Raw genomic sequence first — 16,662 nt, 5'->3', positions numbered from 1 at the left:
AAAATTTAACTACACTATTATGAGTTGAGCTGTTTTCGTTATGTGTTTACAACCTGCGAAACATCATATTTTTAACGGCTGTCTATTGTACACTACCGAAAGTGGCATTGTTTACAACAGAAAATTTTCCACTGTCAACTTCAAATATTTGTTATTGTTTTATCAACTGTTTCAATTTTCAACAAATAAAGTAAACTAGAGGTCGTCCAGTGGTCGAAACTCGACCAAAAATATGTAATGTAAACTTACTCACTTCTCTATTTTCACCCCACACTGTAAATAAAACATGTGATTGGAGTTTCTTCCATTTGTTTTGATTTTCTGTTTATATTTCGTTGTTATTTCGTCACCAGCATGGCAACGCATAAGATCCATGTTAATTTTTTAAAATTTTTAAACTCATTTTTTGTGCTTATCTTTGAGCCTATTTAAATTTATAAAGGGATTCTGCACACCTACAGGAAAATAGCTTTCTAACGGTATGCGTAGATTTACCCCACGATGCACACGAGCTGAGAAAAAAGGTTTTAAAGAAACATGCTTGCCTATTAATATATAGATAGATAGATATGAACTTTAAATTGAAGGCATAACCTAAAAATTATATGAGTTTTGTAATGAAGATAATAATTATTCTTTGTAGTGTAGCGAAAAGTAACGTTCGAAACACGAGTGAAAGTGGGTCTATACCACGAATACTAGAAAAGACCGGGTATGGATCATAAACATAAACAGAGGACGTTTTTGGCCCGAAAGTAAAGAAAAACATATGTTAATTAAGGGGGTTTTGTTTACTTTCGGACCAAAAACGTCAATTGTTTATGTTTATGATCCATACCGGTATTTTTCTAGTATTCGTGGTATAGGCCATCGATCTCTATTACTACAACAGAGATCGATGGCCACATATTCTCGACCATTTAAAGTGCGAGATTTAATATACTATTCCTAGCTTAAAAATATGCTGGTAAAATATTCTGCTTGTAAAAAACTATAAATTCATTTAGAATGGATTGAAGAGTGCAACCACGCAACAATTAATAGTTGTAACAATGTTCACAAATCTTCCACTCGCGACGTAGTTCGTTGGTCGGCTACTAGAGTGCAGCACGGAACATCTGTTTGACAACTTTGCCGTTAGAGCTCAGCACGGTCATGGTGTCATAACAGCTGATAATCATTGTGCTCCTTTTTAGCGTATATACTGTACCTTTTTGAGGTATACTGTAGGCTACTTATAAATTATAATAACTAGAGGTCTTCCACTTCCAGTGGTCGAAAACTCGACCAAAAATATGTAATATACATTCTGACATATTTTCACACAACGTTGTAAATAAAACATGTGATTGGAATTTCTTCAATTTGCTTTGATTTTGCAACCCATACCTAAAGCCCATGTTAATTTTTTTTTTTAATTTTAAATTCATTTAGTTGTGCTTATTGTTGAGCCTATTTTAATTTATAAAGGGATTCTGCTCATCTTCAGAAAAATATCTTTCTAACCTTTCTAACAGTATGCGTAGATTTTTCCTGCGATGCACACAAGCTGAGAAAAAGGATTTCAAAAACATGCTTGCCTATTAATAGATTGTAGGCACATTGTAAACGATTATATACATTTTAGCAAGGATGAAATTTTAGTTGGTTAGACTATGATTTCAGTTATACTTAAGAAATTAGATAAAACACGAACAAAACTAATCAACACAACGTAACCGCATTATGCAAATAATCTTTTGAACTGATCTTACTAAATATGTGCATGCATTGTGTGCTTTGGTTACAGTAATAAAATAACTAGAACCAGCAAGATTAAGTGGTTGAACCAAGGTTACAATATTACTAAATATTGTAGAAAATACATATTTTACAGATAAAAAACTTACCAAGTCTTGTCAAAAGGAGGACAACACGAGAAAGCTAAATACCCCTGCCACAGCAAACCTGCAGACTAAGCGAATTTCCATTTACCTGGCTGGAATTCCATCAAATTATTCTCTTAAAATTGTCATATTTAGTTCCTATTTAATTACCATTAATTTGATTGAGTACTTAGGTTTGCTACGACGGGGAAGATAATACGGTGTGTTTTTTATTGAAAATTGTATAGCTTAGTACGAAGTAAACAAATTTTCCGAATTTCGTTAAAATATGTCCATAGACAAGCAAGTTACAACAGTTTAAGCCTATTTAATTTATTTATCCATAAAAATAACATGGTAATTTTAAATTTATACTTTTTTGGATTTTTCCTGGAACCGTTAGGCATACAACAACGCTTCACTGTACTAAATAATTCGTTTTTTAGCTCTACAAAATGGTTCAGAAAGAAATTGCAAAATTATATGCTTTTTAGAGTAACAAAAACGGGAAACCCCAATTTTCACCCTATAAACCCCAGTTCCCATAGTCCGATCATGCTGGTTCGCGAACTCGTTCGAATAAAATGTAGGTTTCACGTTTAAACCAAATTTCATCAAAATCTGATCATTTTTGCTCGAGTTATCGTGCTTAAAGGACACACACACATATCTTACCATGAGACCTACGGTAATAGCTTATTCCCTGTATGGGAAATTCGCTAAAAGAAACTAAGACAGTCCCAAAATCTACAAGCAGGCAAAAACAACAAACGATGCCAATATGGAAGGCAGGACAATCCCAAAAGACATATTCTAAACAGTTAACAAACAACAAACGGTACCAAAATAAATGACAGGACAAGACCAAAAGAAACAAAATTTCGTTAAGAACTATAGAAACAATACAAAAATAAGAGACAAGACAAGCTGCAAGACAAGACCAAAAGACAAACAACAATTATTGCTAGCAAACAACACAACGATCGGCAACGGAAAAGAGCTGGAATATTGACATAACTACTGTAGTTTGTTAACAATTAGCGTGATTTGAGTATTTGTCATTTTTATTGAACCGATTAAAACATAAATTGTATTTCTTATCTTGATAAACTAATCCGTTAGGACTCAAAACGTGTTATACGATTACAGTATTTTGAAAATCAATTGTTAAAATTTAAAACAGGAAAAACAATAAACCATATTTTAAAATCCAGAAAAACTGTTAATAAACACAAACGTCTCAAAGATATGTAAATATATTGTAATTCATAGATTTTGACGGATAATATGTTTATTATTTGAAGGTAAAACATGTTACTGCAAATTTATGTTTAGGTTTACTGACAAGTTCCACAATATACTTTTAATTTTAAATCTTTCAATTCCGTTAATCGGTTTGTCAAAGGTAATTGATCGCTCTTTTCCGCTGCAGGGTAGCAAACTACCTTCTGTTTGCCCAGTCGTAGAGATTCTGGTCGTCTTGTGCCAAAACAGCATCCTCCACCGTCAAGCCACCACTAGAACACACGGAACATCTCAGACACAGAACACTCTCAAGAAATACACTTGTATATGCCAGGCCTTAAGCATGGCAGCTGCTCTTTTCATTTGTAAATTTTGTAATGAAAGACACCTCGTAATCGAATTTATCTCAATCGGTTGTGAATAAGGAAGGTAATTGAATGTCAGTAATTGTATTTATACAACAAATATAGTAAAAGTAATATGTAGTCTAGTACATAATGCATAATTAAGGATCATTTACACACAGGAAATAATGTTTACAATGCTTGTAAGCGGAGAAGAGGTACACTGTCGTGAGAGATAGAATGAGAATGTCGGTAACGCAGTTTAAGCAGCCGAACTGGAGACATAGCTGGAGAACTCTAGCGGCGAATATTAAAACTACCTACTTAACAACGACCGCCCTGCCTCCAGCGGTAAAGTTTGTGCCTACAGTCATTGAACTATAACACTCTATAAGAAAATAAGAGTGTTATATGTTCAATGCTACAGTACTACCATTGACTTACTTGTGCCTTAACTTTAAAAATCAATACAAAAAAATATACCATTTGCTGGCTTTTGATAAGGGCAAAATAAAATACCATTCGTTTAGTACAACGTAAACCATAGAAAAATGTACAACCATTCCACATTGAATACCTATTCACAATTGATATAAATTAATTTAAAGTAAACACATATTTTATTAGCGAAGTGGCACTTTTCTGCACTTGAGATTAATGTTTACAAATGTTTATATGTTTTATGTGTTCACTGTGGAAAGTTTCACGAGTGCAGCAAAGTCACTTAGCACTCGCATTACACATTATGTTTTTCTTACAGTTAGCCTACTATAAAGCTATAAAGCATAAAACTAGTCTTTCAAACACTATACAACACGTTTTTAGGTTGGTAGTGAATAGTGATCGTAGTTGTTGTAATATCTTTAAGTGTTGCCAAATTATTTTCAAGCATACACGTATTTCGTGCAAAATAAAAGCACATTGTTTTGTGTTGTTTGGTTGGAATACTGGAGTGCGGTAAAAGTAAATGCTGCAATTAGCTACTTTGCGTGCTATAATCAGTACGAAGAAGTCGACATTGTCAGGTAACTGTAGGAAATATATTAAACAATAAAGCCCACGGAACAAAGTTTTAGGAAAAACATACCTATCCCATAAATATCAATTATAGGAGGGCGATTGAATAAAAGAATATTTCCTACCGGCATTATTTCTCATTTTGACATAAAAATCAATGCACGGAAATGAATAAGAATTTACACATTTATTTACACATTTGTTTAAACTTAGGGACAACCTAACTCCCTAAGGGGCGGGTTTAAGGGGGTGACAACTTAGGGAGCTTTAGTGTCTTTATGGACTTAGGGACTTATTTGTTTATTTATTTTTTTGTGTAAGGGGTTTTCAAAATATAGGCTTAGCTTTTTTTAATCAGCAAATCAATTAATTTCCCTAAACCTGACAAAGCGGGCACTGATTATAGCACGCAAAGTAGCTAATTACTGTATTTACTTACTTTTGCCGCACTAATTTAACTTTGCCGCAATCCAGTATTCCATCCAAACAACACAAAACAGTGTGCTTTTATAAGGCACGAAATATGTGTATGCTTTAAAATAAGTTGGCAACACTTAAAGATACTACGACTACAATCAGCTGGTGCAGCGTTTCACAGCCTTTTGAATTTCCTATTGTTTCGTGTTGTGTTAACATTTTTACCTACGACCGTTTTTTAAAGTAGCCATTTCAGTTCAGTTCTTAGAATTGAAAAGTTTCACTTAACATCTGTTTACTTTCATAACAGCATAGTTTCATTTCATAACAGCATAGTTTTTCTCATAACAACACGGGTAACGGACCAATGAGGTTCAAGGATTCAGTGAAAAGAAGTAAAATTGTAATGCTTCGAACGTCAACTTATCAGCTGATCATTTGACAATTTTAATTGTTGATCCGACTTGTTCCTGTCGATACTCGCGTATTCTTAACGTTGGTGGAAGTTAAAGGAAGTTAGATTAATCTGATTTAAAAATGTCAGTTAATGAAAGTGAAGTTGACGAGATGGAAACGAGAGCACAAACCTTTTGTGCTAATCTTTTGCCACCAAAATCGAAACAAAGGTACATACCAGCAACTAATTGTTTCATTTTACTGTATTATTCAGTTGTCCAAACAAATATACAATATTTCCGTAATTGTACCTGATACAGCATTTATGGTAAGAATACTACTAGCAGAAACTATTCCCTGAAAAAAGTAAGGTAATATTTAACGAAGTTTTACAAACACGTAATTACATGAAATCAGCTGATTATACAATAATTCGTTGCATCACTTTCAGTGACAATGACAATAAACGAAAACATAACCTCTCTCAGAAGTTATGAATAGCGATTGTTAGTAATTAAAAAACTGTCGCAGGTAAAGTAGTGTACGCAACTCGCGTTAATAGTCTTTACGACACTCGTAGAAATTTTTAAGGCACTCTCCATTTTTCTGCCAAATTTTCTACTCGTGTCGTAAAGACTAACTTAACGCAATCGTTGCGTAAACTACCATTGTTTAACGCTTGGATTTAACCTAACCAAAAACGTGTTGTTTCCTCAGGCCGTGGCCTTCGAAGTGGCAACGTCGCAAGTAGAATTGTAACAGCTGATGTTTTGTTTGGAAGCAGCTAAATGGTATTTGTGTATTTACGAAAGCTTGGTTACTGGGCAATGAAAATATTGACTCCGCTTTAACTGTACAGATATAGACTTACAATTCATATTGTTTTGGTTTTCAATTCTGTAAGTTTTATTTTGAATATTTTAATAAATCTTTCATAAATAAAGGTTCATAAATTTAAATCAATAAAGTGCGAATTTATGAGCTGATGTCACCTATCTGCCATCTTATGGAACGTCTGGCACTAAACAACCCTACTTGCTACGTTGCCAATCCTACCAGGCCGCTGTAGTTGTTTTAGAGTTTGAAAGACTAGTTTACGCAAGAGCAGCACTAGTTACTTAAATAACTCGTAAATGTCCCAGAATTTTGAATAGCGGAATTCAATTTTTTGATTTGACAGTTCCAGCGTAATTGTTTATAAGCATTTGATTTGAATGGCTAGGTAGCTTTGTGGTTAAGAGTCTTCCAATCTGGTAAGACAATCAGAAAGGTCGCCGGTTCAATTTCGAGAAAAGTTCAGTCTCGAGTGTTTTATATGGTTGTGACTGGACCACGTGGGCGATCATTGGGCTTTTCACAAATGATTGGCGAAGCAGCACAGTTACTATTTCACGTGCGACGGAAAAAAACAGTCTCGCTGGTTAAAAGTTACAAGTGTGGCCCCGGCCTTAACACAGCTACAAAACCTTGTAGTTGTGTTACTGTGCTACTAACTAGTTTATCCTACCCCATTACAGTCGTTCTTCAGCCATACTATTCAGCAACATACACTTATGTGGGCATTGGTTTTGCTACCAAAAAATGACAAATAATGATTAATTGGATCCAGAAAATATCAACAGTTTGCCCTATTGGGTGTGTACCACGATCTCCAGAGTACAAACAATAACATCTAGGTGACAATGTTAGCGTGAACGTTGCCGAAATCAGACAAAGAAGGCAGACCTTCGCCTTGCTCGCGGACCCTGACCTACTTGGTACACTCCCTCGCCGCCGCCGCGCCCTGGTCATGGCCCGCGGGGGTGCGGACCACTAGGAAGTGATAGGACATACACCCGACCAGAGTGGCTTCTAGAAATACGTAATCGACAATCATAAGACATACCTTAGCGTATTAGGCTATAGAGACCTACTAGGGTTTAGAATGCCTAGCAGTTTAACACAAGCCGCCCAACACTATTTTATTTATGAATCCACGAGTAATTTTTTCTTATGGGGAAATTTTGGGTCCGTCACTAAATGCTAGAACACCAGACGTCAGTAAAAATACTGGAGTGTCTTATTCCATTACAGAATCATGAGAGTTAGTCTAGGGTTTAGCCTCTCTTGCACCAGCCGTCCAAGAATAATTTTGTTCTGATCCACAAGGAGTGAGTTGTGTTAGGTTCTTCTGTGTAAATACTTGGACTAATGCGATATACGTTTTACATTCACCTGCAGTTCAATGATCTTAGGTACAATGAGGCCCGAATTTGACATCTGAGGTAATCTATGAGGTCCTAGGATTTCCACTCGCCTGCAGTTAGCTAGGTCAAAGAGAAACTAATTACCGGATCGAAGAAGGTAGACTTCGTCATAGAAGGTAATTTTGCTTATGATCCTTCGGAAAATAATGTTTAAACACCTAATGAATTGATGGATTTTTAAGTCTATTACCATCTTCTACCCTATCATTACCGTTTTTACTATCACATAGAAACACAAATGATAAACGAGTATGAACTCTATTTCATTGATTAATTAACTGTGATGTATTAAAAGTTATTTTTTATTTATTCCAACGGAAAACATCCTTTTTACAATAACATATACATAATAAAAAATAAAAAAAATAACAACATTTCTCAAAATGTGCATGAAGCTTGTAAGTTATGAGTCACGTTTCAACAGATGATGATGATGATGATGATGATGATGATAAGATAACATGAATATACCTAATTAGAAAGAATTTGGTAAGAAATTATTTTATTAAAGTTTTTCGGATTTAACACGTTAGGATTTACAAAAGAAATGAATTTGAATGATTACAGAAACATATTATTCATTTTAACAATTTGGCACACAAATTTAATACTAGGAGTACGCTCCGAAGTCGCGTATGAGAATGGACGAAGACAATTCCATGTAGGCTACATCTGTCTTTAGTCTTTGGTCCCTCTTATAACCTAGCAGAAAATTCTCAATTTATGCAAGCAGAGTACCTGAAGAATTTTAATCTTTTACCAAACGTGCTTATTATAAATAACAAATTATACTGAAGCCACAAAGAGAATAATTCTTAAACATTACATCATTTTGATTTCTTCGTTCCACACTGTCCAAATTCTACTGAATTTCAAATTAGTCAAATCCCGACATTTAGGACAAACGCGTAGGTTTGTCGGTCGATCTCGCTTCCTTGAGGTCACTGGAAGGTCAAGATGATATGGCTCAAGGTCAACACTGCGCAGAAAATCACTGATAACGCACTACCTTGGGCCGTGGTGATTAGATTGTTCTTATCTATCAAGGTATTCGACAACGTTCTCCCTCAAAGGTCCGAACAAATAGTTATTACCTACCGTATATCTACAAATAAAATATTTTATTCCAAAGGATTTCCTGGGAATCTTTAATAATAACGCCAGACGCTTCATAGTTAGAGTGCATCAGAATGTAGAACATAATCTCAATATGGGAGCTATCTGTACTCTGTACATGAGTACCTACAGTGTAGTACATTATCAGACATCAGTGTATCAGTGTACACAGTCTACATACGACAGGTAGCTCAACACACGAGGTCAGCAATGTCTGAGTCAGAGTGCATAAGAATGTAGGGCAATCTCTATATGGGAGCCATCTGTACACTGTACATGAGTACCTACAGTGTAGTACATGATCAGACATCAGTGTATCAGTGTACACAGTCTACATGACAGGTAGCTCAACACACGAGGTCAGCAATGTCTGAGTCAGAGTGCATCAGAATGTAGGGCAATCTCTATATGGGAGCCATCTGTACACTGTACATGAGTACCTACAGTGTAGTACATGATCAGACATCAGTGTATCAGTGTACACAGTCTACATGACAGGTAGCTCAACACACGAGGTCAGCAATGTCTGAGTCAGAGTGCATCAGAATGTAGGGCAATCTCAATATGGGAGCTATCTGGACACTGTACATGAGTACCTACAGTGTAGTACATGATCAGACATCAGTGTATCAGTGTACACAGTCTACATGACAGGTAGCTCAACACACGAGGTCAGCAATGTCTGAGTCAGAGTGCATCAGAATGTAGGGCAATCTCTATATGGGAGCCATCTGTACACTGTACATGAGTACCTACAGTGTAGTACATGATCAGACATCAGTGTATCAGTGTACACAGTCTACATGACAGGTAGCTCAACACACGAGGTCAGCAATGTCTGAGTAGAGTGCATCAGAATGTAGGGCAATCTCAATATGGGAGCTATCTGGACACTGTACATGAGTACCTACAGTGTAGTACATGATCAGACATCAGTGTATCAGTGTACACAGTCTACATGACAGGTAGCTCAACACACGAGGTCAGCAATGTCTGAGTCAGAGTGCATCAGAATGTAGGGCAATCTCTATATGGGAGCTATCTGTACACTGTACATGAGTACCTACAGTGTTGTACATGATCAGGCATCAGTGTATCAGTGTACACAGTCTACATGACAGGTAGCTCAACACACGATGTCAGCAATGGCTGAGTCAGAGTGCATCAGAATGTAGGCCAATCTCAATATGGGAGCTATCTGTACACTGTACATGAGTACCTACAGTGTTGTATATGATCAGACATCAGGGTATCAGTGTACACAGTCTACATACGACAGGTAGCTCAACACACGAGGTCAGCAATGTCTGAGTCAGAGTGCATCAGAATGTAGGCCAATCTCTATATGGGAGCTATCTGTACACTGTACATGAGTACCTACAGTGTAGTACATTATCAGACATCAGTGTATCAGTGTACACAGTCTACATACGACAGGTAGCTCAACACACGAGGTCAGCAATGTCTGAGTCAGAGTGCATCAGAATGTAGGGCAATCTCTATATGGAAGCTATCTGTACACTGTACATGAGTACCTACAGTGTAGTACATTATCAGACATCAGTGTATCAGTGTACACAGTCTACATACGACAGGTAGCTCAACACACGAGGTCAGCAATGTCTGAGTCAGAGTGCATCAGAATGTAGGGCAATCTCTATATGGGAGCTATCTGTACACTGTACATGAGTACCTACAGTGCAGTACATTATCAGACATCAGTGTATCAGTGTACACAGTCTACATACGACAGGTAGCTCAACACACGAGGTCAGCAATGTCTGAGTCAGAGTGCATCAGAATGTAGGCCAATCTCTATAAGGGAGCTATCTGTACACTGTACATGAGTACCTACAGTGTTGTATATGATCAGACATCAGGGTATCAGTGTACACAGTCTACATACGACAGGTAGCTCAACACACGAGGTCAGCAATGTCTGAGTCAGAGTGCATCAGAATGTAGGCCAATCTCTATATGGGAGCTATCTGTACACTGTACATGAGTACCTACAGTGTAGTACATTATCAGACATCAGTGTATCAGTGTACACAGTCTACATACGACAGGTAGCTCAACACACGAGGTCAGCAATGTCTGAGTCAGAGTGCATCAGAATGTAGGGCAATCTCTATATGGAAGCTATCTGTACACTGTACATGAGTACCTACAGTGTAGTACATTATCAGACATCAGTGTATCAGTGTACACAGTCTACATACGACAGGTAGCTCAACACACGAGGTCAGCAATGTCTGAGTCAGAGTGCATCAGAATGTAGGCCAATCTCTATAAGGGAGCTATCTGTACACTGTACATGAGTACACACAGTGTAGTACATTATCAGACATCAGTGTATCAGTGTACACAGTAGTCTACATACGACAGGTAGCTCAACACACGAGGTCAGCAATGTCTGAGTCAGAGTGCATCAGAATGTAGGGCAATCTCTATATGGGAGCTATCCAATTATACTCACCGTTCGGATCAGCAATTGAGGTAAAAGACCTAAAATAACACAATAGAAAAACATGTTGACAACTTAAGTTTTTCAACTATTCCAAAAGGCTATACTATATAATGTTTTGACCGTTCGGTAGAGTTGCTGAAGATGCCTCACGCGACCGCTGCCCTCCACATTTGCCCGCCTTGGTCCTTGCCTCGGCCTCGCTCATCGGCTAAAGGTTGAGGCTCCAGTGAGGCCTCACGATCGCGGACCAGCCAATCACTCAACTATATTTAAGTTTCAACTGAATACGACAGTATAACATATTTCTTCTATAACGCAAACAGACTATTTTCGAGGTAAATATAATATTTGATCCCATAGGTTGACATTCCAGTTCTAATTTTCCACAGTTGTTAGTTTTAGCCAATCAACATTCCACGTAGTTAAGTCAATTGTACTTGTCGATTGTTCAAACATTATATGAACTTTTTAACTTTTTTATCATAATTTGTAAACATGTAGCGGTCTTACATAATACACGAAATTACCCTCCATCCATGTATGTATTTTGTTTCAAATTTACCGAAAAACGTCAGGAAACTAGGGTAACTATTAACAAGATGGTTGCGAATGAATCCAGCGTAACCTACATTTGTGAACACTTCTCTATCTAAAAACTTTGTTAGCAGGTGTAATTAAATGAACAAACCGAACGTAGACGTTTTCGCAACGGTTGAGTACTATAAGTATTTCTACAGAGCCCATCGATATATACACATTGTGTTTATCTATCGATGACAGCTCTGACCTGAAATGGACCCTTAATTTCAGAACTCACAAGTGGTACAAACCAATAATATTTGGGCAAAATGTAATTTCCCAAACATCTTTTTGGTCCAGTAAATTTATTGTACCATCCTAATAAATAGCTCAAAAATGTGTGGTTCACTAGTCAGTATTTCAGTACGTTTCGATGTTTTGATACAGGAGTTTTGATTTCCAACAATGCCAATAAATAAAGAGACCCACTTACAATAAGGACCAAGGATTGTAAATCCCTTGCTCCGATGTTATTCGTACGGTTCATATATAAGCAGAGAGTTGTACATTTGCAGCGTCACAGAAACGACATAGACGGGCGCCTGTGGTCAGCTTCTGAGACAGACACGACAGAGGAGAGGATGTTTGGACAAGTTGTGGCTCTACCAATCGCTTTGATTGACTTATCTCGTGACAAACATCTTAACTGACGCTGAAACATTTTCCTTCTCCCCGTGGGAAAGACTTTATTTTGCAGCCGTTACAACTAATCAAATCAAAATACAAAGAATTAAAAATACAGTTAGAATAAGATTATGTGTCATCAAAAAACGCGTCTAATTTTTCTGATAAATGCTACAGGACTTATGGTTACCACCACACCTTAGTAATATTATGAGTTTTTCACATATTTTGCAGCATACAAATACAAAGTTAAATACACAATACCCCCGCCGCAGCAAACCTGCAGACTAAGCGAATTTCCATTTGACTGATTGGATTTACACTGAAATGTCTACTTAAAAATATAACATTTCCCGATTTAAATAGAATTAGTTTAGCAAGTACTTAGGTTTGCTGCATCAGGGAGGGTAAAACTGTTTTTTTTTTATATTAGTAGTTAGTAGGAAATAAAAACATTTTCCAAATTTGATCAAAATATGTTCATAAACAAGCAAACTACAACAGTTTACTTATTCTAATTCTCCATAAGAATAACATGGGAATTTTAAATTTACAATTTTTTTTAATTTTCTCCGTAACCATTAGGCGCATAATAACGCTTCAATATACTAAATTATTTGTTTTTTTAAGCTCTACAAAATGGTTTGGAAAGAAATTGCTAAATTTTAATTTTTTTGGGGTCAAAAATGGGAAAAACCTATTTTTACCCCATAAAACCCCCCGTAAATCCCCGTTCCCATGGTCCGATCATGCTGGATCGCGAACTCGTTGGAATAAACGTAGGTTTACACGTTTGTACCAAATTTCATCAAAATCGGATCATTTTTGCTCGAGTTATCGTGCTAACGGACACACACACACATATATATATATATATAAATATATAAATATACTGTATATATATATATATGAATTTGAACGGATGGTGTTTTTGGCCTCTAGGGACCTTAAAACGAAAAAAAAATCGGTCCCGCGTCCAGGTCTTACCATGAGTACTACGGTAATAGCTTATTCCCTATATGGGAAATTCGCTAAAAAGAAAAAATTGTAAACAATAAATCACACTTATTGTTTAACAAGAATTGTTTTTTATCATACTGTCCGGAAAGCAGCCGTTTTTAGTTCTCTAAATCGTCCGCAAAATCTTTGTTCTCGGATATCTTCAAATAGGGAACAGAAAAAACGTATGGTAAATTTTTCGGTTCACTAACCTCAAAATTTGTTTATGGCACATTATATAACGCTGTTCACTGCTAACATCTGCTAATCACACGATATTTTGAGTTATGTTTGTAAACAACAGAAATGTAAACATTGAACCTGTATAACCTGAAACTATATGGTCTAATTTTGTAACGATTAAGGTTATTTGCACAGTATGATGAAAATAATAGTTGTTCGTCACACGGAGCAAAAGTGTCTGTTTGGTACTTAATCAAAGAGCTACTTTCACTCCTAGGGATGTAAACTAATATTAAACTCAATCGCTGTACAACTTAGTTTGATATTTTTTGTAGCATTCATGAACATGTTCAAATCCAAATAAATTACGACAGTACAGTAGGCTAGTTAGTTTCCCAACAAGTTTACCAAACAAATTGTATAGTGTAAACATAAGTTTAAAAGTGGATTCAGTTGTTCCATTAAGATGAAAAAATCTTACGATACCCTTTAGGGTGTATTTTCGGAATCAATTTAAATTAACAATGCATTCGAGTAAACACATACTGTTAGAATCACATTATTTATTAAATAAAGAATGTATTTGAAACACCATTCGTTGGCACCAGTTGCAAACATGTAAGTACTTTCAAAACATTAATTAAATTAATTAATGAATTAAAACATTTCAAATACTACTTAGTGTAATTAAGATAGCCGCAAAAAATCTGCACCTACACAAATTTAACGTACATGTAATTACGCGAGAATATAAAATGGCGAAACTTTATTGACATTTTCCACAGAATTGATACGAAACGCGATGGCAATGACCTCAATAAAGTTAATAGTTTTTCAGTGACCGCCAGCCGTCGTCTGACTTGACGGGCCCTCGTGATCAGCTGGGCCTTGTGACGTCACAGTCAGCTGGTACATTGTTGGAATCAGCTGACTGAAGACACGATTTTCGCGGCAACATTTAAAAAGGTCACGATAGTCGCCGAAGATGTGAATAAAAGATCCTTGAGCGTTGTTTTCCACTGTTGTCCGTCTCGAAAGAGATCAAGGTTCTTCTTGCCAAAGGACGATTTATTTTATAGTTGCATCACTGGAGTGTGTGTGGATGTAGTTTTTTGTTTGTGTATTGCAAAGATGTATGATTAAAATTTTCAATTTTGACTTTGTATATGTAATGTGCTGTGAAAATGCGGATTTTGCCGAAATTGGCGGGTTTCGACTTGTTTTCTTATAAATAGGTTTGAATAATTTGTTGTGCTACCTTTCCTGAACACAAGAAATTTGATTTAGTTAAACATGGTTTGCAGGTACAAAATGACAAATGGTTAGACTTATTGAATTAAAAACCAATTCCCTTATAAGGTGAGGCTGTTTGTTATGTTTATGACTGCCTTGGTCTGGAAACCTTTATATTCGGTAAATTTGGCAGAATCTTAATTTCACTGATATAGGATTTACAAATGTAATCAATAAGTAATTTTCGGGAGATATTTTAATTTTCATTTAGTCAGTTTACACATTTAAATGATTAAAAGTTATTTAATGATTGTCCTGTTACATTATTAATCACTTTCGATGCAAACTTTTTGAGGAAACACTATGAGGTATGAAAACATAAAAAAATATACATGCTTATAGCTAAGAGATAAAAAATATCAAGACCGATGTCCAAACTTCTACAAACCCTTAGGAAAACATAACTGAATTGGGAAATAGGCTATACACTTACAACAATAACCAGGTAATCTCGGATTAATACAGTTTACACATGTAGCATAATTCTTTACTGTTTATTCAAGACTAACCAATGCTGAAAAAAAAACTTAAACGGCTTAAAAGTTGTAGAAGATGCACAGATCCAGTTGACCGGTCTGTGGAACAGATGATGTGTTGCCAAGGTGACCTTGGTGATCTGGAACACCTCGGGTTCAGGATTGCACACATGTGGCCTTCCTCACCACAACCACAAAGTCCACAACCAACCACCACCACAAGCAGCCACCACAGTCCAGACACGGACACTTAGGGGTTACGTAATAGTTGGCGACTAGATTAAGCATCCAAACTTGAGTTGTTCCACAGAAACATAAGTTCCTCACAATGCATCAATTCACCGAGCATACATCACAATGACTGTTGTGATAGTAAGTTTTGTATAAAATGTTATACAGGGTGAATTTTAAATGAGTTCCCCCCCTACTTTTTTCTACATTTCTTAAGATATCATCTCCGGACCACGTCAGATCATTGTTGAGTAGTAAGTACTTCATTTTGACTAGGTATACATTTTTGGCCACCATCTTGGATCCGCCATATTGGATACAAAGTTTTTTTTTCAAATGTAAAGGTAGGGTTGTGACCCATTATTTCAAACCAGAATTTTACGCTGATTACAATGCCGCAATTAGTTTTTAAAAATCTTGATTCGTTCTAAAGTTATGAGGACTTTTTATAACTTTATTTTTAGCCCATTTTAACATTGTGTATTAACATACTAAGACCATAATCTCAAAATAATGCTAGATAAAGATAAGTATACACCACCATTCATTGTCGACATATTTTCACTTGGTTATGACAGATGTAGTTTTTTCAGCCGCCATCTTGGAGTCGCCATTTTGAAATGTGATCAATTAATTTAAATATGAAGGTGGTGTTGTGACCCATCATTTTGAACTACTTTTTTATACTGGACTCAATGCTGCAATCCGTTTTTGGTTATCAAGCTTTCTTGATGAAACATTAAAATACTCTTATTTAAAATTTCAATATTTCAAAATCCAATGATGCAAATGAAAAACGGATTGCGGCATTGAGTTCAGCATAAAAAAGTAACTCAAAATGATGGGTCACAACACCACCTTCATATTTAAATTAATTGATCACATTTCAAAATGGCGGATCCAAGATGGCGGCTGAAAAATCTACATCCGTCATAACCAAGTGAAAATATGTCGACAATGAATAGTGGTGTATACTTATCTTTATCTAGCACTATTTTGAGATTATGGTCTTAGTTTGTAAATGCACAATGTTAAAATGCACTAAAAATAAAGTTATAAAAAAGTCCTCATAACTTTAGAACGAATCAAGATTTTTTAAAACTAATTGCGGCATTGTAATCAGCGTAAAATTCTAGTTTGAAATATTGGGTCACATCCCTA

General features: G+C 36.0%; 2 protein-coding genes across 7 annotated transcripts in view; one reads left to right on the top strand and one right to left on the bottom strand.

Annotated features, from left to right (window-relative positions):
• LOC128988365 (NAD kinase-like) overlaps positions 1 to 16,662 on the bottom strand; it is a 103,815-nt gene that overhangs the window by 81,073 nt on the left and 6,080 nt on the right. For 5 of the 6 annotated variants that reach the window (XM_054409589.1, XM_054409588.1, XM_054409592.1 and 2 more), the window contains exon 3: positions 3,311 to 3,382. The exons of the other annotated variant lie outside the window; for it this stretch is intronic. In XM_054409589.1, coding sequence (XP_054265564.1) covers positions 3,311 to 3,382 — 72 coding nt within the window. The remainder of the gene's footprint in view (positions 1 to 3,310; positions 3,383 to 16,662) is intronic. 6 annotated transcript variants of the gene reach the window in all.
• LOC128988369 (SUMO-activating enzyme subunit 1) overlaps positions 663 to 16,662 on the top strand; it is a 162,603-nt gene continuing 146,603 nt past the window's right edge. The window contains exon 1 of the mRNA XM_054409609.1: positions 663 to 672. The gene's annotated coding sequence lies outside the window, so the exon portion shown is untranslated. The remainder of the gene's footprint in view (positions 673 to 16,662) is intronic.

Source organism: Macrosteles quadrilineatus, unplaced genomic scaffold (genome assembly GCF_028750875.1).
Source record: "Macrosteles quadrilineatus isolate MER2022 unplaced genomic scaffold, UCM_ALF_1.0 Scaffold_3__2_contigs__length_128488019, whole genome shotgun sequence".
In the NCBI taxonomy this organism is placed as follows: domain Eukaryota; kingdom Metazoa; phylum Arthropoda; class Insecta; order Hemiptera; family Cicadellidae; genus Macrosteles; species Macrosteles quadrilineatus.
This window is presented reverse-complemented; position numbering and strand designations above follow the sequence as displayed.